A 26,018-nucleotide genomic window follows, 5' to 3' on the forward strand; every position below is an offset into this window, starting at 1 on the left:
GTCCATTTTCGGACGACATGCTAAACTATGACGTTTGTTTTCATTGTCGGACAAAAAAATGAAGTTTTTTTGTCCATTTTCGGACAACATAGTAAACTATGACGTTTTTGTCCATTTTCGGACGACATACTAAACTATGATGTTTTTTGTCCATTTTCGGACGACATGCTAAACTATGACGTTTTTTGTCCATTTTCGGACGACATGCTAAACTATGACGTTTGTTTTCATTGTCGGACAAAAAAATGAAGTTTTTTTGTCCATTTTCGGACAACATAGTAAACTATGACGTTTTTGTCCATTTTCGGACGACATACTAAACTATGACTTTTTTTGTCCATTTTCGGACGACATAGTAAACTATGATGTTTTTTGTCCATTTTCAGACGACATACTAAAACTATGACGTTTGTTTTCATTGTCGGACAGAAAATGGCGTTTTTTGTCCATTTTCGGATGACATAATAAACTATGACAGTTTTTGTCCATTTTCAGACGACATACTAAAATATGAAGTTTTTTGTCCATTTTCGGACGACATGCTAAACTATGTCATTTGTTTTCATTGTCAGACAAAAAATGGCGTTTTTTGTCCATTTTCGGACGACATACTAAACTATGATGCTTTTGTCCATTTTCGGACAACATACTAAACTATTACGTTTTTTATCCATTTTCGGACAACATACTAAACTATGACATTTGTTTTCATTGTCGGACAGAAAATGATGTTTTTGTCCATTTTCGGACGGCATGATAAACTATGACGCTTGTTTTCATTGTCAGACAAAAAATGAAGTTTTTTGTCCATCTTCGGACAACATACTAAACTATTACCTTTTTTATCCATTTTCGGACAACATACTAAACTATGACATTTGTTTTCATTGTCGGACAGAAAATGGCGTTTTTTGTCCATTTTCGGACGACATAGTAAAATATGATGTTTTTGTCCATTTTCGGACGACATACTAAACTATGACGGTTTTTGTCCATTTTCGGACGACATACTAAACTATGACGTTTTTTTGTCCATTTTCGGACGACATAGTAAAATATGATGTTTTTGTCCATTTTCGGACGACATACTAAACTGTGACATTTTTGTCAATCTTCGGACGAAATACTGAAGTATGACTTTTGTTTTCATTGTCGGATAAAAAAAAATGGCGTTTTTTGTCCATTTTTGGATGACATACTAAACTATGACGTTTTTCAACATTTTTAGACGACATACTAAATTATGTTGTTTCAGGGACATTTTGGACCACGTACTAAACTATGACATTTTAGTTACATTTTGGACCACATACTAAACTACAAAAGCACTCAGAGAGCGTTTGCAGCATCACGTTACCTAAATATGTAGCTGGTGGCAGGAACTGATGGGACTCAGAAACACCCCACAGTTCAATCATTTGTTCCTTGTATGATTTCCAACTGATAAATCAGTCAATCTGTAGTAGGATTACAATCGTGATCGTCAGCAGGTAACTGACAGTGTTTAATTGTTGTCATGGTTACAGTGACGCCGTGCCATCAGCTATATCTCTCAATGGGAAATCCTTAAAGCTGTGGGTCCAAACTATAAGCTGTATATCTGAAAATTTAATGAGGTGGTCCCTGTCATTTCTGACTGTCAATGAAAAGAGTAATAAGGTTTAATCATTGGAAAAAAAAATGACAGAAAGCTGCTGCGTCAGCTTGCTTCATGTTTTATGGCTCAGAGCAGTAACAATAAACCATGAGGTCCAGTCATGAAACAGGTAAAAACACAAACATACTGCAGATTATTCAGGTCTAGAATATGTTTGGAAGAGGAAAAACACCACACTTGCATTAACTACAGACAGTGGAGATATACATTGTCAGATGGACATTAATAATGTTCAATTTTAAAGTGCATCTTAATGTGATTTTACAGATGTCTACAAACAAAGCATGTGCACAGCCTTTAAGCTTGACAAGGACAAACGTCAGGCAGCGAAAAGCAACACAGCTGCTGCTAAGAAAAGCTTCTATTTTCAAGTACAGGTATTATTTTGCCCTTTTACTGCAACATTCACTCAGCAGCCTAACCTACCATACAATAATAAAGTGTAATAATAAGAATAATTTCAGAGATATGTGACAATTACAAAAAAAATCTAACATATTTGAGCACCTTGAATCACCAACTTCATAAAAACTCCTTCACCAATATAACGTTGCATACTAATTGGTCAACCGTGCATTGGCTGCTCTTATAGGCGCAGGCAGAACTATCACCAAGAAATGTACATTATTTTTTATAGTCGCAAAGAAGAAAAAAACAAATTACAAAGTCTTCACATAAACAAAACAAACAGCAGATACAGTGATTTAATTCTATTTTACAGGTCCATAATTCCCTGATAGTTTTCTCAAGTTTCCTGGCAAGCTTGTAGTTCAGGACCAATTGAAGAAAAGTGGAGATCTGAGTTGATTTTATAAGCGACTTTAACTGAGCTACCTGGCCAAGAACTCTACTTTTTTGTGTCCTTCTTGCTGCTAGCATTGTTTGCAGCAAAAATAAAGCTTTAAATATCAACAATACGCAACATATTGGGCAACAAATGACGAACAAACACCCTTAGTGAGTTGCTACTGAAGCATTTAGCATCTAAGCAATTGGAGGAGACCAAAAATAGAGCTAAAAAGAGAGACAATATTGAACCTACAGTAATCAGGTGGACACAAACATGACTCCAAATTAATGCTCATGTTGCTCTTTAACACATGAATGCATAAATAAGTTCATTGCACCAACTTTAAATGTGCTAAATAGCTACTGTTTATGTCATTTAAGCCATTACAGATTCTAGAATATGTATATTTGCTGGTTATCTCAGTGTTCTATGGGAATGAACAGCACAACTGGGTTTTGGACAGTCAGTTAGATGCCATCTGTGTGTTTGTTTTAATAGACTATACCCTGATTAAAATCTATAGCAGAAGAAGAAAGAAAGAAGTTCAGTTTGAGTCAAGCTGATTTTCACTCTATATTGCTTTGCTGGATTAATTCAATTTGGACACATTTAACTGACTTTCTAGGTCAACACTAGGTCCATATTTCCTATATTTAGAACCAAACAACACCTTTACCGGGAACCTTTCTGTGATTTGACATTCATGCATCAATTCCTTTCTGTGAAATTATGGGACCTATAAAATAAAGTGTTTTCCAGCTTATGAGAAGAAGTAGTAGGATTGTTCCTCAGAAATGTTTCCCGTTTGCGAGCAGAGTGAGGTAGAGTGATTGTACAGTAGAGACAGCGGCGTTACTGAGGCACTGGTGTTTCTGTGCAAAATGAGCCACATCTGAGCTGGTGGTGTTTAGCCCTCATATTCCTGCATCACTCTCATCTCTGAACCTATTTCTGGGAAAATAAAAGTATTTCCAAAGTCACTACATAACTGGAAGACAATAATTAATCTCTCAGCTGGTCTTTTCTTTATTTTATCACGCAACTAATGCAGCACTTCATCAGCTGAGGGTCTCCCCCTGTTTTCATTCAGGTCTTCTTTGGTTTTCTGAATACGGGAGAAGATTTCCCTAAAGAGTTCTTTGTACTCCGGCTGGTGAAAGTCGTCCTCAAAGTCCTCCAGGTCCGTCATTGCAGGACAAGATGCGACGAGGGATGCAGTCTCGACGGACTTGTGGCTCTGGCCGTCCTGCTCATCGTCCGGCAGGCCCAGGTGGCAGCGTCGCAGCAGCTCGTCGTACTTCACCTGCAAGGCACTGTACTGGGCGTCCACCTCGTTGAGCAGCGAGATCCCGCGATACTTCACTACCTCGGCCCGTCGCACGCAAGAGCACTCGTGGTCATAGATCCTGCTGGGGGAGTCTGGCATCTGTGTGGCCTTCATGAGCCGCTCGCTGCCCCAGCGCTTCAGGACGGAGGGGCTTTTAGGCGCCTCCCCGTCGTGTTCGTCCTCCGGGTTCAGGAACATCGAGTGGGGCAGCAGGCAGAGGTCCGGCCTGCTGGATCTCACGGACGACTCCGACTTCCAGAGTTGACGAAGCTCCTCGGATTCACGTTCCAGCTCCGACACTCGGGCCTGGAAAACAGAGTGTATGTTTTTGTAACCAAATTTATCTGTTTTTCTCTTTACACTCTAGAACCTGAACACTTTAGGATTTTTAAGAGTAAAAAAGTCTTTATGTGATTACCGACTTTTACTGTTTCATGATAAAAATGTTAAATGATCCTTTAATCTGATGGCATTAACACAGGTTTGCAAGGAATTTGGAAACTATAATCAAGGACAAAAGTCAACAGGGGACATACCTGACATCCCTCCATCCCTGCCAGCTGCTGCTCCAACGCTGCATTTTCTCCAGCGAGGAGTTCCGCCTCTCGCTCCGCCTCCTGCCTCCGAACGCGCTCAGTAGCAAACTGAGTCTGCAGAGAATGAAGCGACTGTCGCAGCGACGCCTGCTCTTCTTCATGCCACGACGCTGCAGAAGATTCAAGGCTGTCTGAGTGTTCATCTGTATCACAGTCGTACCTGCACAGAGACATAGACAGCTATAAGACTACATGCTTTTAATGTAATCTTTGATTTTTTTAATCGCACTTAAAGATTTTTCATTTTTCTCAATGTAATAGAAGATGACAAACTTCTCGTCTATATCAGTGTATTAACCCTCTGAACTCCAAAACACAAGTTTGACAGGAATGTTATGTTTAAATAAAGTGCCAAAATTACACCATTTATTATTTATCCATTTAAAACTAAAAGAATCTGCAGATTTACAACTTTTCAATAGTCCAGTGGTGATGTCAGAAAACTGACCCAAAGCTAAGCTCTATATCTCTCTTCAAAAATTATCAAAAATGAAGCATTTGCAGTAAGCAGATACTGTAAAAAACAAAAGATTCTGCCCTCCTCTGCTTAACAGTGAAGCCATTAGTGAGTCAGCTGCAACCAACAGTCACATGACAAAAATTCTTTGACTTTTTCAGCTTAACTGCAGGATGTGTGTTTAGACAGCGCAGACAAGACAATGGAAAGCATAGAAAAAATTTAAATTAAGTCTTAAAATATCTGTAATATGTAGAAACTCTGTTGTTTCAAGTATTGGTTGTCTGTGTATGTCTGTACAATAAACATGAAGCATCCGCCGGCAGCTAGTTAGCTTAGCTTAGCATACAGATTGGAAACAGAGGGAAACAGCTAGCCTAGCTCTGTCCAAAGGAAACCAACATTACATAACATAACATATTACAGCTTTAGTAGCATAAAACTACTAAGTAGCATTCTAGCATGTTAACTAGCACTAAACACAATTAATGTAATAGGTTTTGCAGATATTTGGTCATCAATATACATGCTGATCATTTGTATTCGCTTTCTAATCTACGACAAGTCCGATTCCTGATGAAGCAAAGCAAGGTAAAGAAGTTAGGGTGATATCAGGTAAATTGGGCCATCAGGTAAAATGGGCCATTTAAGCTTTGGATGTCCTAGCCCCTCTGATTTTTAGGGCCAATGACAGCAAATGGTCTCAAATGTTTGCCACAACTGTACTTAACATGAAACAACAGATTTTATTGATCTGTGGTTGTTTTTGTGAGTGGAGATAAGATTCAAATCCACACTGCACCGGAAAACTGCGTGGTGAGTGGACTGGCATAAGAATTTCTGATAAAAATTATAAGGATGATAAGTCAATTAAAGAAACGTGTATATATAAAACTTTTGATGTATAATATCTGTCTTGATGACACCTATCAGAAATAATGCTTAAAGTTTGGTATTTGGACATTATTTTTCAAAGATTGACGTTTTTGTTAGTGGCCCAATTTAGCTGAACCTATTCAGGTAAGTTGGGCCCCCTGGTTTCAGCTAAAATGGGCCACCCTTTTTGTCAGTCACACATGCACACATTTGAAGGGAATGGAGTAGGCACTTATGTGAAAAGGATGCATCTGCCTAAAAATAATGACGATCAGTGTTTTTAGTAACAATCCACTGACTTTATCTGCAGTTAGTATGGCAAACAAGAAGCAAGTGAGAGGAAAAGAGAGAGGGACTGAGAGATGGAGGAAGAAAGGAGACAAGCAGAGGAGACAGAAAGTGAGAGAACAGTTGAGGATAGATGAAGAGAGGAGGAACAAGGACCAGAGAGGAAAAGAGACGACCCAAAGGCAACAGAGGAATGGATCAAGTGTCTAGTGTTCAATCTGGTGCCATGAGAGCTGTGGCGAAGAGAAACGGCATCTATGATGATGACGGCTTCACCTGTCAGGACTGTATTGAAATTTGTGGTTTAAGTAGCCTAGGCCATGACATATGTACCTACCCAAGTACACACACATTTTAAAATTTTGACTATTTAGATATTATCGAGGTTCAGTGTATGCATTCATCCCATTTGTAGGCCTAGTAGGTTGCAGTTGTTTTTAGTGCCATGTGGATTCAATACATTTGCCATGAGCAGATCAGTTAATCATTTACAATGTAATGAATTGTCCTGATATTATTAAATTGTTCTAACACAGTATGTTGCCATATTGACAGTTTCTTTACAATAAAAATTGATGACCATCCCTTTGCAGTTGGACTGGCCCAACTTACCTGATAAGCGTCCCATTTTACCTGATCAGCTGGCCCATTTTACCTGAACTTTGCTTGTGTAAAAAAATTGGCACAGCTGATGTATCAAGACCTGTAGGAACTAAACAATCCTATTTACGAGATAATTTCAAAACAAAATTAAAAGAAAACATCCATTACTAGCCATAAAACCACATTTTAATAGAATACATTGTTTTTTGTTAGTGCTACAAGCGATTTACCAAAAAGTGGCCCATTTTAGCTGATATCACCCCAAAGGTCATGAATCAGGTTCAAGCATGAGGATGTCAATATGAAAGTTAAATAAACACAGACATCCGGATTTCAATGACTATCTGGATATAGTACTGCCTAAATAATCCTTATTTAACTGTGTCTATTTGTCTTGCGTAAAACTCATTTTCAGCTGAAAACAGGTCTGACAGTCCCAAGACACGCTCACTAAGCGAGGAATCAAGAACTTATCAGCAGACCTGAGGTGATTAGATTAGAATTGATGGGCTTCAAAGAGATACTGAGACACATTTATACCTTAGAGCTCAGACTTCGACCTCTTTCCTTCCAACCTCATCCACCGTCCTGCCCTCTGACTTACTTCGGACTTCGTGTCTTTATCAGGGCGATTTCCACGCACCTGACCTGGATGTTATGAGGGAGTCGCGCTAACGGGATTACAAACCGCAGAGACTGAACTGAGGCTGTGAATGAAGCCGTCGCGGTGCGGGAAGGAGGAAGCAGCATGAAACCTGCAGACTGCGGTGAGCTGGACGTGGACATCGGCCAGCAGGAGCAGGATTAGCACACATGCAGCAGAGATAAAGACGGGGGATTTGCTGCTTCCCTTCTTGAAGATTACAAAAATCTTCTGGATCAGTGACAAAGCAATTAAGAGTTTTTTTTTTTTTTTTTTTTTTTAAATCAGGCTGAGCAATCAATTCAAAACAAACTTCTGATAGCGTTTAATTAATTTTTTCAACCTTGTGGCCCAGTAATTTCCTGAAACAATCACCACAATGTATTATATATAATCAGTTATGCTGATGAGATTGTTAACCACGCGTCCATTAATTAGCAGGTATTTGGATGTGAACGTATATAGCTGATGGAAGCAGTGATATATTTTTTAGCTTCAAGTAATTTTTTTCCTCAATAATATGCAGCAACATTCACATGTGTTGGACCACAAACTAGCATTTGGATTTGTTTCTTTATATAGGCAATATGATGTCAAAAAACTGAAAAATGTGGCATATTTAAAATAAAACTTGACCATTTTGTGAAAAAAGGTGTAGGAAACTGAAACCACTCCCATACCTATACGCCAACAGTTAACTTAGCTTCAAGATTTGAAACAGGGGAAAACAGCTAGCTTAGCTCAGTCCAAAAAACAACAAAAAAAGGCTTTATTTACATCTCTAAAACTCACAAAGTTTTTGTGCAAATTAAACAAATGAGACATTATGTGTTAATTCTTAGATTTTACAGCTGCTGGATTTAGAGTCTGGCTAGTCGTTTCCAGGTTTTATGCTAAGCTAAGATTAGCATGTCCTGAATGACTTCATATTTATGGAAGAGATGTTGTCATTTTTTTCATCCAACTAAGTAAGTGTGCATCTTAAAATTGCTCACAGTAATTTAGAGTAGAAAATATTCACAAAGGAGAAGCTAAAACATCGATTTTGGGACATTTTTGCTTGATACATGTCTTAAACAGTTCAATCATTTCTCCAAATTGTAGTTGAGCGACTAACCAATGGATCATTTCATCAATGACTTAAGTTCTTTTGACAACAAGGATATTTTTCAGTTGTCTTTACTTGTAATATAGACTAGCTATTTAAATATATAGATTAATGTATTCAGAACTCAAATAGTCTAGGAAGTTTAGTCTCCAGTGTGAATAAAATAATAATTTAAGGTTATTTTAGCTTCAATTTTTATTTTAGCTGCATCCCTTAATCTGTGACTATTCAAATAACAGACTGTTTAATATTTAAACCGTTAAAAACACAGATTGTTTGTTTTGTTAGACAGATCTGATGACACAGAACGTCTAAAAAAGCCGATACTTTCTTTGTTGTTTTTTGCGTCGTAGATCACCATTTCAGCACTAATCATTAACAAACAGAGCTTCCTTGTATCCTCACCTGAGTGTGTTTTGCAGCTCGTGCAGACAGGAAACACTCTGAGTGCTGCGAGGCCACTTCTCTCTGCTCGGAGGCCTCTGAGGCTGACAAGGACTCAGCTTCAGCTCCTCCACCTGATGCTGAAGCTCCTCCACCTGCGTCTGCAGCAGCTCCACCGTTTCCGTCAGCCTGCATGGAAACAAAAAAAACAAAAGCTCCACTAAGATTATAATAAGGAATATTTTGACCCCAAACAACCCTCTAGTTGTTATATAAAATTGGAGATATATCCCATCCACGCTGCCGGTCTCACCCCTGGATCTTCTGCTGGGCCGTCCTGTTGTCCAGAACCAGTTTGTGGTTGCTCTGCTCCAGTTCTCGGGCCGAGACGTCGAGCTGCTCGTACACTTTAGCATGCTGGTCGTTGACCTGACGGAGGAGATCCACCTGCTTCGTCAGGTACTGAGAAAGAGAAAAAGAGGAGGTTGATGCTGAGACAAGAGCAGGGTTGATGACGGCGAGACACCAGGAGGAACAGCTTGTTGAGAAGAGATGTCTGTTAAAAATATTAGATCGACATCACACATCAGGACAAGTGCAAGAAGCAAGAGGCAGGAACATTACAAACTGTAGGTGTCGACTGATATGTTTTTTCAGAGTTGATACTCTTGCAGATGATTAGCAATCAAGATGACCAATAACCAGCTCTTGGAGTAAAAATGCATTGCATTAAAAATTAAAAACCAGTTGTCAAAATTTTGACTAACCTCTAATGCAAAGCTTTGTTACTCTGCCAAGGAACGCAGCAAAGTTATGCGACGATCGGCGTACATTTGGTGGTTTCAGTGAATATGAGTTTCATGTTGCAAGATGTTCGATGGACTTAAAATAAGGATTGCATTACACCAACAAACTAAAATCATGTCTTAATCTGACTTTTTCTGATTAGTCTGACAGGCTAAAAACACATGAAGTCATGTATGTGCAGAACTGAAATCATATTCGTGAAACTATCAGCAGAGAAACAACCACCTGCTTCTTTTATGAATCAACCATTTTAGCAGCTATTTAAACCTTTTCCATGCAATCTAGACATTAAATGTAAATAGCTGAGCACCTGAACGCCTCTGAAAGCTTTTTTTATGTCACACTTTCATTGAGAACAGTTTATCTAATCAGCTGCTGCAGCCGGAACACAGCAATCTAATCTGTCAAACCACCCACAGCGAACATCAACTTCACACTGACGGAGAAACCACACAGAAGCTCTGAAGGTAAACAGCAAAAAGTCAATGAAGAACGCGTTTTTACTTTAAACGGATCAGCTCTACGTCTAAAGATGCTTTCCGTGGCGTTTCGGCAGCAAAGTGTGACAGTTAATGAGGTAATCGATCGGATCACAAGCGGCGTCACAAGTGTCCCGCTCAGGTCTTAAGAGATTAATTGTGTTTATTGAGTTGGATTTAGATCCAGACCAACCCCGTTTCTGTAAATTTAGATTCACGTCTGACAGAAATCCAGAATCTAAATTTGTACACAAGAAGACGCAGAGAAAGGACAAGAGGGCAGCTGTGATAGTGAAATAAATGTTGTTTTTTGTAAAATGTATATATTTTGTATTTATCTAGAAAACAACAAATAGCGATTTTCGTGCTTTTCAGAATAAAATGTAATTTACAAAATGCATTTCTGCACCTTTTCCATACTAGAAACCTGATATTTTCTTCATAAATGTTGTAATTATGTGAAATAAAGCTGTTCAAGCTACTTCCAGTGACAACAATGAGCCTTTAAACTCCACAAAAAATGCATCATTTTTATCTTTTCAGTAAACACTGCTGTCTTTTACTGTGTTTGCTGTAAATTGATGACCCCGTTTTTATCTAGAAAACTACAAATTGTTAAATTCATGGTGCTTCTCGAGTTGTTCAGAATAAAATACAATTTGAAAAATGCATTTTTGTACCTTTTCTACAACAGAAACTTTTTTTCATCATATATGTTCTAATTATGTCAATTTAGGCTGTTCAAACTATTTAAAGTGCTAACAGTGAACCTATAAATTCAATAATAATAATACTTGGTTCTGCTTTTTCCAACAAACATTGCTGCATTTTACAGTGTTATCGCTGACTGATGAGCCAGTATTTATGTAGAAAACTACAAATTGTGATTTACATGGCAATTCTCAAGCTTTTCAAAATAAAATACAATTTACAAAATGCATCTTTGCACCTTTTCTACCATAGAGACATGATATTTTCTTCATAAATGATTTCACTATGTGAATTAAAGCTGCTCAAACTACTTCTAGTGTTAACAATGAACCGTTACACTCATAACGCTTAATTTCCATCTTTCCAACAAACCATGCTGTCTTTTACTATCTACGATCGATGATCCAGTATTTATCTAGAAAACTACAAATGGTTATATTCATAGTACTTCTCAAGCTTTTCAGAATAAAATTAAATTTGCAAAACATATTTCTGCACCTTTCCTATAATAGAAATTTGATATTTTCTTGATAAACATTGTATTCATGAGAATTAAAGCTGCTCAAACTACTTCCAGTGTAAATAATGCTTCGTTCTGCTCTTTCCAATAAAGAGTGCTGTCTTTTGCCACATTTTCTTTGATTGACGATCCAGTCTTGCGCCTTTTTGGGAGAATTATCTCAAATCATAAACCCATTTTAGCCTGAAAATTGAGTTTTTTCAGCCCTGAGTGGAGTCTGCAAGCTCCTTTAGAACCAAGAAGCTTTTATATTCAATGCTTGGAGTAATTAATCAAACCCAAAGTTGTAAAAATGACAGGAAGTTATTGCTTCGTGCAGCAGAATTCTCTCCTTTAGGCTCATTTGAGGCCTCCATAACGCAACTCAAACCTCTGATGGTGCAATTTATGTGCTGCCTTTAAGAGGAAATCAGTGTTTCGTGAAGGAAGAAGGTCCTTCAGTGATCCGTTTGCTCACCTCGATCTCCTGCAGCTGCTCCTGGTTGGTGGAGTACATCTGCTGCAGGCCCTGCTCCAGCTCCCGGTTCCTCTCCAGGAGCGTCTTGCCCAGCTCGGCGGCCAGCTGCAGGTCTACAGAGGAGACGGACAGAGAAGAAACCACAAGAGCTTCAGCGCTCATCGCTCACACTGGACTGATGGAGGCTCTCGGACCGGACAAGCAGCTTTGAGAGGGTTTTTGTTTGTTGGCAGGACTCCAGCAACCCACTTTTCTTCTATCTTTAGAGACTGACATGCATTGAATTTACCTTCTTTTATCTATTTAAACAGCACAACAGTCAGGATGACACAGCTGGGGTGGAAATATGACACATTACGGGGGGATTTCAGCACCCAATCTCATGACCTCTGGTGTAAAATCATGTATCACAGTCAACAGTGATGAGAAAGTCAATCAGCTTTTCTGTTTTTTCTCCACTTTGCCGCATACATGAGTGTCCTGCTGACTCCTTTTATTTTCCTGCAGTACCAATTTTACAGCTTCTCCACTAAATAAAACACCCCGATTGGAAAATACATATATATATTACAGGTTCAGACCCAACCTCCTGTTTACCTGCAGGGTTAACAGTGAATTTAAAATGTGATACATGATTATTTTTAAACATTGTAATTAATCATCAGCTGCCATGTGCACAGTTCTGCTGCCTGGCTGTCAATAATTAAGCTTTAATATGGGTGTTTATCTGCAAAGGCTCAGACACAAAGACTGAGAGGAAATTGTACCATGTTCAAGGTCTTGCTTGTCGTACCACGGTTCCTCCTCCTTGATCTCAAATTCCTCCTCCACGATCATGTCTGTGAGCATCTTCAGAAGTAAAATCTCTCAACACGCTCCCAGGATTTCTGTCATTTTTCAAGCAAACCAGACACACAGGAAAAGAATAAATCGTGAGAAAAACCCGAGGCGGCGGCGTCCTTTCAGCCTGCAGCCGGCACCGGTGTGCGCTCCTCGTCGGACAGACGCACTGATGAAGCGACCGGAGCTCAGGACGCGTTTCCGGAGTGGAGTTTCAGAATAAATGTTGCAGACAGGTTCTCTAAAAGTGGAGCATAAAATGACAGAGCAAACTACAGCTACTGTTGCCCGGAGGTGCTGCTAGGATCAGGATATATTGAGCGTGTCAGTGTGAATGAATGAATGAATGAATGAATGAATGTGTTTATTTTGGATATGAGGGGGGGAAAAGCCACAAAAACAAATCAAAGTATTCAAAACAACAACAAAATTAAAATAAAACACAACAAAACAAATAAATATAACAAAACAAAGCAAAAAATAAATATGGTAAAAATATTGACGTTACAGCTGATTTAAATATAGTAAACTTTTTGTCAAATATTGTTATAGACTGAATTAGCATGTGTAAAAATACAGATTATTTACAGTTTTACTTTTTTTTAGTTTGTTTTTTTATTTCACAGTTAACATTCAAATAATGCATTATCTATAATTTGGCCATTATTATTTTTATTTTATTTTTTGGGTTAGTGTGTAAATTATTGTGTGCCTGATTTTACTAGTTTATGTTGTTGATTCAACCAAACAGAGAAAATCTGAAAAAAAAAAAAAATCAACTGAAGCAGTTAAAAAGAAACAATTGAAAATGGTCCTGCGAAGCTGTCAGTCAAATAAGACAACAGAAAGAAAACTCAGAATATATTTAAAATCCTGTATTGTACGTCCATACATTAACATGTACAAATAAAATGTAGCTTTCTTCTTAGAAAAATGCGTTACAATTCAACCTTTACAATCTCTCAAAGAGTATGCACACTATTAAATCATTGACCGTTAACAATTTAATCAGTAACCCAGTGCTTTTATTTTGAAGGTAGGACATGCAGTTTGGCACTAACCTGTCAGTTTGACTTCAGCAGTTACCTGTTCCTCTGCGTTTGGTTCCTCCCTTAGAACCATTCATTCCATATGAAGCTATATGTGTCTTAGTGTTATTAATGTGAAAAAAAAGATAATTCACATGAGTAATGGAGCTAAAATTGTCTCAGTATTTTTTAGTGTAAGCACAAATGATGGACAAATTTAGCTCCATACTAGACTATAGCCTGTACAGTTTCCCATAGATTGCTACATTTATGTTAGTATTCAGGTTATTTTCAAAGTAGTGACATTTTGATATAAAAACTGCTCCATTGCAAGTGAAAGTCCTTCAGTTCAAGCTGCACTATTATATTATAACTATTAAAAGGAAGATTTACTTGAATGATCCATGTAGGATATAGTTATTGATCACACAAATAATGTTGAGACAAATTTAGCCCCCCATCAGTTTATGGTTCCTCCCTGACAGCGCAGAGTCTCCATCACCACACGGGGGCGCTGCAGCAGCAGAACTGCTCTGATTATTCTCATTAAACCTCCACATAAATCATTCAGATTTAAAACAATAGCCACATCTACTCCGTTAAGTGAGTTTGATAATATATAAATAAACAGGACTGGTCAGGATCTTCAGGATAAATGAAATGTTTGAAATGTTTCAATGGCAACAAGAACAGTTCCATAACGATTTAATCGACATCCACAATTTTATCAAACCTGTTAATATTTTCAGCGATATTTACTTAACGTATGAAAGGCACATCCAGAGGTCAAGAGGTTTAATTACTCTATACGTTAAGCTATTGGATTCTTAAATATTTGACGCAGTAATGTGTATGTGGCATTTAAAGTTGTGCAAAGTGGAACAATGCATCGTATTTTGTACGTTGATTGCAATTTTTGTACAAAAAAACCCCTCAATTGTCATGAAATATCTCCTGCCAAAGCAAGTAAAAAGTGAAATATTTATCTTTAAATTGCAGTGGGTGTAAGTATTAACAGCAGAAATTACAAATACAAGCAAGAATACCTTAAATTTGTAACTAAATTTAGTATTTAGATGACTGTACTCAAGTAAATCAAGCGTAATATAGTGACTGAGAAACAACACTGTACATTTAAAAGGAAAAATTGCACTTTTTTTGTTCTTTACACCTGACAGTTTGGGAATATTGTTCCTTTCGTGACTCCAGATTATGATTTTATGATTCAAACGTGTGTTGCAGCTGTGATTTCCCATCAGTTGGTGGCAGTGTAGCTTCATAGTTTGGTCTCCTTTCCCTGCTCGGCACAGCAACATGCAAGTCTTCATTTAAACCAAACAAAGACACACATGTACTGATTTACAGTGAATTATTCATCGGAACACATTAAAAGAAATTAAAAAGATCAAACACATGAACAAACCACGGCGCGCTGAGATACAACACACATAAAATGAAGCATTTCATCAGCTGCGCAGTGAGATTCCAGTTTCATTATCAGACAGATGACAACACTCTCTGTGGTGGATGTTTTCTTTGGGGAAGCGACCTGTCAGCTGGTGACAAATGATGTGATATTCAGCAACCAGAGGATGATGATGATGATGATGACTGCAGTCTTTTCACCTTCTCAGTCTTTTTAGAGAGCCTTGTCCTTTGTAAAATGATGCAAAGCACCTACATTTTTATCTATAGTGTAGCTCAAATATGCTCTTTCTGTACATCTTAAACTGTACTCGCAGCATGTAAAGGTGCAGTATGGGATTTTAATACCTCATAAAACAAAATAGCTCCTATTTATTTGAGCAGAATGAATCAAGATGGCATCACAATAGTTCATAATGTACAGCTAAACTAATTCAAAAGGCCAAAAGCCAAACAAACCCACGTAAAACAGACCTAGCTTCTGTATTTTATTATTTTCGTTGTATGTGGATCGATAAAGTATGAAATTAAATTTGTTCTCAGCATCACCAGAATCAGTAAAAGCACATGATTACACTCTGGGAAAACCAAACAGCTTCAGTAGCCAGAGGCAGAAACCAGTAAACTGAGAACAATAGCAGCTTTATCTTCCCTCTAAACGATAATGAATTGTTCTATGTAGAATCCAATCATCTGAATGCATTTTTAAGGGTTTAATCTTGCTGCTGATCACCTGCAATGACTCAGGGAAAGCTCACTTTGAATTTGAGACTCGGCCTCCGCCTGCAGTAAAAGCAGAGTTATATTGAGAGCAATATTGGTGTGTTTGTCTAGACTGAAATTCTTCAGCAATATGGGAGCGACCGGATGAAATGTTGTTTCACGGTCCCCACTGAATAATACACCCACTGTGGTGACTCTCTGACTTTTCCAAGAGGCTGATGTTTACAGTTTAGTGTCTCAACAACTATTGCTGCTACAGATGTTCTTGTTACATTCTTTAACTTTTCATCTACAACCATCATCAGATCATTTTAATAGTAGAATGTTTGATTTGCAGCAAAGTCATTAGTTTGCCAAAAAATGTTGTCACCTGTTTGTGTTGTGTTTTCTGGTGGTAACAGCAGACATGCTTCCTAGTGGTTAGGTGCCACAGTTAGCAAGCAGTGCTAAACTTGTAGTAGCTTTTGGCAAACTTATTACCAGAGGTTTAGTGGGTTATGTTGCTACAAATAATGTTTCCTGCAATAACGGTTTGCTGGCAGACAGTTGTAGTGAAATTTGTCAGATTTTCATATGGAAATTCGATCTGAGGTGGTTTATTTTTGGCTATTTGTGGCTATTTTCGTGGAAAAAAACAACGGGCAGTTTGCAGGAACATTGCCAAAAGCTGACCCCAGCTGTTAGCTAGAAGTCAAAACTTAAAAACGGCATAAATATCACTAAGTGTCCCACCAACCCAATATGATAACTTAAAATGATGGACATAGTTACAGCTGCCAAACATGTTAGCATTAACTCATAGCACTGCTGTATCAGATAAGCACAGGGCTAATTGGCGAATACCAATTATAAGAACATCTGTCCCTTTACCTCCACTAAATTAGATTTTATCCATTGTTTTGGTTATTATGCTTGGACGCTAACGCAGTTTTTGGGACTTTGTATTGTTCTGGATCAATAGAGTAGCTTTTTAGCCTTGCTTGTAGTGTAATTCAGGATGAAAAGTGTTGGGTATCCTTTACTCATTCATTCATTTAACCTACATGCCAACTCAGACTACATGAGGTTTCTCATTTAGAAAGTAGCTGAGTAATAGAAGATATAGGTCCACAAATGAGAAACTAGGACAACAACAATAAAGATATTAAAAGGCAAAGCTACTAAAATAAAAAAAGCCACATCAATTATTGCAGTTAAGATTTAAAAACAAATGAATTGACTAAAACAACAGCTGAAAGTGAAAAAGCTGAAAATAAAATTTGCCCAAGAGATGAAAATGACTCGGGTCATTCCAAGTTGCAGGTGCACAGCGAGTAAAAGTGGATGTTCCAAACTCAGTAAAAATAACCAACACCTGCAGTGTGATCTGATCATATGGTTGTGTGTAGGAAGAGCAAACAATAAAGGAACAAGGAAATAAACTAATGCAAGGGAGTAAAAAACAGCAAGGGCCTTATAAATAAATAAAAGTGTGTCACGCCTTGCAGAGAATGAGGGTCATTCAACCTTGGCTTGCAGCTCATAGTAATGAATATTCTATTCATCACCAGTAATAAATCTTGACAGTGTTCAGGGGCTTGAGATTTACAGTCCAGGCATGCTTATATTGTATAAAATGTCACAATAAACCAGTAATAATGGAAAAGTTGCCACAATAAGAATTATTCTACAATGAAGTGAGTTCATGAGTTCTTCCTTTCATGAATTCCTTCCTTGCAGTTTAGTCAAAAGTTGGGAAACATAACATTTAAAAGTCTCATTGATCCAAATTCTCAGATATTTAAGCTCTGTAACTCTTTCAGTATTTCTATTGTCCATGGTAGAGATGTCCAAAGAGATGTCTAAAGACAACTGAGAGTTTTATCTGCACAAAGAATTAATTTATGCTTATTGAGTGCAAGAGATTTGACACAGTATCCACACTTCAGTATAAAACTGAGTCATCAGCAAAAAGATGTACATTACAACCAGATACAGAGGAGACAGTATCATCTATATAAAGGGTGAACAGAACAGGCCGAAGGGTTAACCATCATGTCTGTTCATGAGGTAACTCTAAAACCATGATAAAGCATGTTCATCAAAACCAACTCCACAAAGTCTCAAACGACTTAAAAAGTTGAGTAAACAGTGTTTCCTCCTGTCCAAAGCCATTATAATATGTTTTAAACAAAAGTGGTAGCACAGTAGTAGTGCTGTGCTTTTCTCTACAACCTGACAGGTGAATGCTTAAAATTTGGTGTCCTGCAAGAAATGGTTTAAGCTGTTTAGTTACTAGGGATCCTAGCTTAGCAAGGCCTGATAATACTTTGTCATCATCAGCTTAAAGTTTATATATATATATATATATATATATATATATATATATACACACACACACACACACACACACACACACAGTCGTCAGCATAAAAATGAACATTGTCTGTGGCATTGTCAGATATGGCATTATGAATCAGCATTGTAAGTGACAGTATGTTACCACAACATTGTCAATGATAGCATTTTAAGCTAGCGGTGTAAGTTACAGCCCTTTATGTTACCATCTGTGATAGTCTTTTAAGTTCACATTGTCCATGATAGAATTTTATATTAGTATACTGTATATTATAATAGGATTTTATCATGTTAGCTACAAACCAGGCATTTAGCACAAAGCAATGCCAAATAACTTAAGTTTTAATACTCTTTGGCAATGCTGTGGCCAGGAGAAAATGTCCTCTATATAAAAGTTGAACAGTAGAGACTCCAAGATCGAACCCTGTGGGACACCTTGAGCAATTTATTAACAATTGCCACACACTGCTGTCTTCATGAGGTAAATACTATATATACAGTTGTGAGCTAAAGTATACATCTATGAAGAACCAAAATGTATTTTTTGTGACAAAGACACAAGGGTTCAATGATTCCATCGTAGAAAATTCTGAGTCATAGGAGTCATTGGAAACTCACATGACATGATATACATGGTCGTTGCCAGAGTATGCGAACGTTTGGTCATGACTGTTTATATGTAAATATATAAACTGGCACAGACTGATTAACACTAAACTAATGTGGCAAACAAACATGCTAAACATTAGCATTTTAGCATGCATTGCAAGCATATTAGCATTAGCTCAAAGCCCAGTTGTGACCACAAGAAGCATAGTTTCACTAACAGTTCCATGTCTTTCATTAAAATGCTGCAGGTCATTCATCAAGCATCGTTAACACCCATGAATAAAAGTCCTAGTGATTACTAAGTGCCACTTTAACCAGGAAGCTGAGTCTCAACAACTTAGTTTCACAGATTGTGCTCATGAGTACTCGAGTCGAACCAGAAGTCACGCTGTCACGCCTCACTTCCCTCCCTAATCAGGCCAGATTAGTCAGCCAGGTTGGGGATTAGATGATGTAACGTCTTTTAAGGCCTCTTAGCTGCCGCCCTTTTATCTTCTCCCCTTTTTGTGCTCCACCCTCGGTGTGTCGCCTCTCTTCCCATCCGTCCTCCGCCATCCTCCCAAATTCTGCGTCTCTGTTTTGTGGCTGTCAGCGAGAGATGAGAGAAGAAGCAGAGCAGGAAGCAAGAGCTCTCTTTGGGGACTCGGCTTCTCAGAGCGCTGAAATAGCTGTGATCTTTTTTCTTGCAGAATCAACACAGTTTGTGTATCTGCTATCTACACATGCACCCATGGCATTTTTGCTTTTTTTTTTTTTTTTTTTTAACTTTTATTGATGCTGTACTGCCTTTTCATTTTAGATTTCATGGGGTGCGAAATGTCAAAACAACAGAATGGGACCCCATGCTCTCCTTTAGCTCGCCTGTTATTTCATCTCCCTGGCAGAAAACGATTAGAGCTGTATCTCAAATGCAAAATGAGATTTCCACTCGTGTCTTTCTGTGCGGCAGCGAAAGCAAGCGGCACAATAATGGCTTTGCAAGTAAAGCAAAGTCAGATAAACTACGGGAGGAAATTGAAATATTACAGGCGAGTGTGCAGGCAAACAGGATGATTACCACTGTGCTCACCACCCCATTCACACATTCCTCCCCATCCCTGCAGCGATGCGGGTTGGTAATGGTGTTTTCTTGCCGCCACAGCGTGGAAGTAGTGACATTAATGGGCGGCAGTAACCGGTAATGAGTTGTTAAAGGAGAGATTTGGAGCTTTACTGATCCGTTTCCATACCAACTGTCTTGGTTGTGGGGATTGGATCCTGTCAGTGTTTGGGGAGGGGTTGTAATGGGATTTGAGGAAGTGCTTCTGAGCAGAACCTCAACACACAAACACACACACACACACACACAAAATACATATGTTGACTTTGAGTGTGTGCGCTTGTTTTAAGTTAATCTTCAAAGCTTTTTGAAGAAATCCATCGTGACAGGCGGAGAGCATCGAGCCTGCAGCGATTTTAATTTGTTGTGATTTTTTATTTTTTTTGACTGACTGATTCCTCCTTTTTCTTCTCCGCCTTTTGTTCTGGACACAAACAGCCGAGGATGGGAGATGATGGGTTGCCATGACAACCAGGCGTTTGCAAAAATCAGAGTGATGCCAACTCTCATCCAGGATCACATATGGGCTTGCATTGGGATGGAGTTGTTGTCGGGGGGGAGGATGATGAGGATAAAGATGCTGGCAGAAGCAAGCGAGCACACATGCTGTATACTGTAAGTGCGAGCATGTCTGTGGAGCAGATATTACTTTTATATTGCACCTGCCCATCTGTGATGTTTACACACGGCGAATGCAATAAACAGAAAATTAAGCACAAGAGAAATAGGGGGGTAAGTAGACGCAGAGATAACAGGGGCGGTGGAGGAAGATGACGATGAAGATAAGAGAAATTGGATTTGGGTTATCACTGAACAGCAACATCAAAGGCGTCGTTGGCAGGGGAAAAACTATGAAACTTTAAAGGAAGAAGAAAAAAAGTTAATTTCACAAGTAATCTCCCACCCTGGGGCTCGTGGGTAAAACAAAACTCTGTGAAGTAGATGAATTTAGCTAATCTCCTTCGCACAGCTTCAGGGGATCACAGAGGCACGGGGATAGAAAATCACCCCGGTTTGGTGCTGGAATTTTATGACTTAAAGGCAGGAGACGTCTGGTTCGTCCCTGGCTCTCAAGAAGATGCTTTCAATCAGAATCCAGGAGGAAATGAAGTGTGAGAGGAGGAAAGGCCCCTGATGACTGACAGCTGTCTCCTCTTCAGATGTTTGCTCGTATTTGTGGATAAAAGTCGATGTGGTTGATGTTGCATGAAGGCATGGTGCTGATACAGCAGACAGGACTATGATGGATGGTGCGTGAGGGCAGAGGCTGATTTGACGAAAGCCTTTCAATTCAGGGCCGAAACGATGAATCAGTGAATCGATTAGCAGAATATCTGATGGATTGCTGTGGCATTTTGTAGCGATTGATCCCCAGATGACAAACATGTTTAATCTAACGCTACCAGCTGATGATAGAAATGATGCAAAATAATAAAAAATTAGCATAGAAACATTCAACAGCACTACAGAAAGCTGATTCTAAACTGATATTTGAGTGGACATATCTGCATATTTTAAATCAAACACCAATAATAAACATTTTGTGACATATGTGTGCATAAGTAGGCCAAGCCAAGACTTCTAAAACAAGTCTTTCACAATGCACAGCCATACATATTAGTGTATCATATATGTTTTGGCACATTTGGCACAGCCAGGTGGACGCCGCGGCGGTACTCTTGCCTCAGAGAGCGGGCCGGCTGAATCGATTGGAGGGGTCGGGGGTGGGGAAGGCTCGCGCCGGCGCTCTTCTCCTGGGGAACGCGGCTGCGGTGGCCAGAGACGGCTGGGGACCATGTCCACTGTCCGGTTGACGGCTGGAGAAAAATATTAGGCTGCTCCGTCGGCTCCGTCTTTCAGGGTGTCTCACTACATGGAGACCAAGGAGAGAAATGATCCAGCATTCCACAGCAGGCAGCGCTGGCCTGTATGGCAGAGGAGACGAGGCGCGGAGACTGTTCACGTTGGTCAGTCCCTTAGCCAATCAGGATGCAGAACACAATGAAGTGTTTAAAAAAAGCATAATAAAACTGCACTAAAAAAATCCGTGAAACAGCGAAGCCGTGAAAGGTGAACCGCGTTATAGCGAGGATTCACTGTATTTAATTTAAATGGGACTTTTTAGAAACATGGCACCCACATCTATGCTACATTTGTTCATTTAGCTCCTTCATCTTGACAGAATCTGTCCAAAACTTTTCTTAATGACCAAACATTGATTAAATGACATTCCTACCAACCTTGTTGCTTTGTGCTGAGTGCTAATTTAAGATGATAACATACTAGAGTGTGATTATGAATGTGATTAACAAGATTGACTTGCTAACTATCAAACTTGGGTAGCATTATCAGACATAGCATTTTAAATTAGCATTGTCAAAAATAACGCTTTATATTAGCATTTCCTGTGGTAGCATTTTACAGTGACATTGCTAGAGATAGCATTTTCTGTTAGTATTGTCTGCACTAGCATCTCATGTTAGCATTGTTAGTGATAGCATCTTGGGTTAGCATTATAAGTGACTGCATTTTGTGCTATCGCCATTTGTGATAGCCTTTTAAGTTAGCCTTATCGGCGGTGGAATTTTATATTAGTATAAACTATATTAGCATTTTAGCTTGGTAGCTACGAGCACAAGAATTTACCACAAAGCAGTGCCAATGAACTTACATTTTAATACTTTTTGGCAACACTGTGACTTCAGATTCACAGAGATGTGAGCAGATACAGAGGTGAAAAACAGAGGTCCCAGAATTGAACATTGTGGGACACCTTTAATTTATAACATTTGTAATTGCCACACACTGCTGTTTTCACTAGATTTACTGTACATATAATATTGTCTGTGATAGCATTTCATGTTACTATTTAGGTAACAGCACTTTATGTCAGTATTGTCTTGATAGCACATTATGTTAGCATGGTCAGAGATAGCATTTTACTGTAGCATCATCTGTGATAGCATTTCATGGTAACATTGTCAAAGTATTTTAGGCTACCATTGCAAATGACCTTTTTATGTTAGCATTATCTGTGATATCGTTTTGTATTAGCATTGTCAGAAATATTATTTATCTCTTTCTGTGACAGACATTTTTGGTAGCATTGTCAGAAACAGCATTTCAAGCTAGCATTGTTATCATCATGATAGCAAGTTAACCTGCTAACATGAACATTTACCACAAAGCAATGCTAAAGATCGTATGTTTTAATACTTTTGGCAACACTGTGGCCTGAGACTTACAGAAATGTGAGCATGGCTGAAAATGCGTTTAATTTTGAAGTCTCTCATACTGCCCAAGACAAATTGAGCACATCTACACAAAACATACAGGTTAAAAAACAATAATTATGAATTAATTCTGAAATATATGAAATATAAAGAAATAGTAAAGGGTTAAACAGATTTAATCAAACGCAAATAATGGAATTTGCAAAATAACGGCTGATTTTTTTAACAACAGAATTTTGACCAAATTAAATAGACTAGAAATGTTCAGTTGCATCAGCTTATAAATCTTTTATATTTATTTCAATGAGCAATGGGAATGGGTGTTAGCTGCAGCCACTATCCAGCTATACTGATTTTTCTTTTCTAAATGGTTTTTCTGTACGTGCAGCCGCGCTGCACTTACTGTAGCATTTCTTGGGCTCTGATAAGTTAAAAAATACACTGACAAGCTGGAAAAAGCTGAGCTGACCACTTCTCTCCAGCAGCAGAGTCCAACTGCTGAGTGAAGACAAAACGTCCTGGCAGTCGCCTCAGTTTTTATCCATCCTGATGTGAAATGCTTCTTCCTGGATCAGCTTCAAATCAAGCATTTTGAAGAAACACACTAAAATCAAAATGCTTTTTTTTTTCCTCTTTTTTTTTTATTGGAAAAGTTTTCGTCCTCGTCAGCCAAAATCTTTGCAGCATTGATTATATACTGCAGCCAGTTTCTGTTTTGGATGTTTCCTCACAAAGCTGATTATGTTTTATCCTTTTAACAAACAGGAGCTGCAGCAATAAGAGGAAAATATGGAACATTTGTGGTAAACAGTGATATGATCTGTTGTGAGTCAGTCTATTGAAGCTGTATTTATAGAAGGTGACGCACCAGGCAGGGGCCAGTCGACCACCAGCCTCCAAAGCAGCTGCAGTGCTTCTTTTCCAAGTCTTTGAACACAACCAGGAGGATCGATGCCAATTTATTAAGAGACATTTTCTCATTTGTTTTGATGAAGAGCGCAAATATGTTGGTCCAAAAATCTCCCATACAGTAGATGATTCACTGACCCATTATGCCACATATAAAGGCAATAAAAGCTTTTTATGTCTCTTCAATCATTTAATAAGTTTTTTTGCTCTGATTTGCCAGAAATGAGTGTGAATTTTAGTGTGATTCTAATCGTAGCTATCATGTCCTGACTCAACTTTCAAGTTTGTTGTAAATTTTGTGTTAAGTGATTTGACATGATGTATCTTTAATTTGAGATCATATTGATGACTTGCTATATTTCTGTTGATTCCTGGGCCTTCTGTTAGTGAATATTTGTTGATCAGAGCAACAAAAGGTTCAGTATTTAGTGATTAGAGTCAAGTGAGCCACTATAAGCATGAATACAGAATAGCAGAGCATCAACAAGTTCATTTTTCACAACAAAATGTCCATCTAACTACTATTTTTACAAAAAAATTCAGGAATTTTTCAGCTGCTGTATACATTAAATTCCATATCATTACTCCACCAAGGAATCCGACGGAGTTATGTGACGATCGGCGTCTGTCTGTCTGTGTGAAACATTACTCAAACAGATTAACGGATTTGGATGAAATTTTTATGACACAAGGACCAACTGATGAGATTTTGGCAGTGATATGGCTTATGTCTGGATCCACAGATTTATTAAAGATTTCTGTATCATTGTGGGATGGCAGCACGGCCTCACTGTAACTATGACAACAGGTGAACACTATGTCAGCCTACTGCTGATGATCACATGATTGCAATCCTACTACAAATCCACCGCTGCGTACTTATCCATCGGAAATTATGCAAGGAGCAATTGATTAAATTGTGTTGGTGTTTCTGAATCCCATCATTCCCGCCGCCCGCTACATGTTTAGGTCACACGATTCGGTATCCGTACATAAAGTACTAATGCGTATAACACGCCTGTGCTCAGTGCAAGGTCATTTTTTATTAAAGATTTCATCCGTCAGAAATAACACAGCGACTAAGCAGCCTCTGAGTGCTTTTCTTGTTCAAACTGCAGTCTTTACATTTGCAATTACAAGCATCACCTCTTGTCTTTGTGTTGTTTTTCACCTTAACTTCTTCATCCCAAAACTTAATTATCTGCTCCAGAATTGATTAAAAGTGTTGTCTGCTAAAAACTAAACAGCCCAGTTGCCATTTTTTACAGCATAACTTGTCATTTTTGGGACTCGGGGAAGATGTCAGGTTGTTCCAAATTAACAGGCAGAAGTCCAACTGAAGCAGTGAGTCACAGAAGTCAAAGTCTAAAAGCATGAGATGAATTATTTCAGTCTGACGCAAATTGAGTCGGCACCTCCAGACTGTATATTTGATTTAAATCTGTTTCCTAAACCAGCTGGGGGCGATTTCTTGAGATTCGAAAACTCCTGATGATATTAATATTGATTTTGTGCTGACATATATTTAGTATAGGCTGTTTGTATTAATCCTTTAATGCCACCTACTGCTCAAAAGTTTGGGGTCATCCAGACAATTTCCTGTTTTCCGTGAAAACTCACACTTCTATTCATGTGCTGACATAACTGCACAAGGGTTTTCTAATCATCAATGAGCCTTTCAACACCATTAGCTAACACAATGTAGCATTAGAACACAGGAGTGATGGTTGCTGGAAATATTCCTCTACACCCCTGTGGAGATATTCTATTAAAAATTTCCAGCTAGAATAGTCATTTAGCACATTAACAATGTCTAGATTGGATTTTGTTCATTGAATTATCTTCACTGACAAAAACTGCTTTTCTTTCAAAATTAAAGACATTTCTAAGTGACCCCAAACTTTTGAACGGCAATGTAAATAATGCAGCAGAATGCATATTGAAGGCTGTCTCTTTCTCTATATTGACCGTCACACTGTGAACGGTCCATGACGTCAAACATGTTCGTTTATCGACACATAACTGCAAAATGATAGCCTAGCCACGCTAGACAACCCACGGCAACGAATTTAATTCTCTGCCAGGGTGGGCCTAGTTACCCTCCATAAGGCT

General features: G+C 38.5%; 1 protein-coding gene across 1 annotated transcript; it reads right to left on the reverse strand.

Moving 5' to 3' along the window:
* Positions 1 to 1,699: 1,699 nt before the first annotated feature.
* LOC110948384 (cerebellar degeneration-related protein 2-like) lies at positions 1,700 to 12,726 on the reverse strand. Its single transcript, XM_022189882.2, has 6 exons — positions 12,471 to 12,726; positions 11,704 to 11,816; positions 9,043 to 9,191; positions 8,751 to 8,918; positions 4,311 to 4,530; positions 1,700 to 4,080 (listed from the first exon to the last, which is right to left on the reverse strand). The coding sequence occupies exons 1-6, from the start codon at positions 12,550 to 12,552 to the stop codon at positions 3,490 to 3,492; spliced, it is 1,323 nt and encodes a 440-aa protein (XP_022045574.1). The 5' UTR covers positions 12,553 to 12,726; the 3' UTR covers positions 1,700 to 3,489.
* Positions 12,727 to 26,018: the final 13,292 nt, after the last annotated feature.

The sequence above is a fragment of the Acanthochromis polyacanthus genome, chromosome 19 (genome assembly GCF_021347895.1).
Source record: "Acanthochromis polyacanthus isolate Apoly-LR-REF ecotype Palm Island chromosome 19, KAUST_Apoly_ChrSc, whole genome shotgun sequence".
Classification (NCBI taxonomy): Eukaryota; Metazoa; Chordata; class Actinopteri; family Pomacentridae; genus Acanthochromis; species Acanthochromis polyacanthus.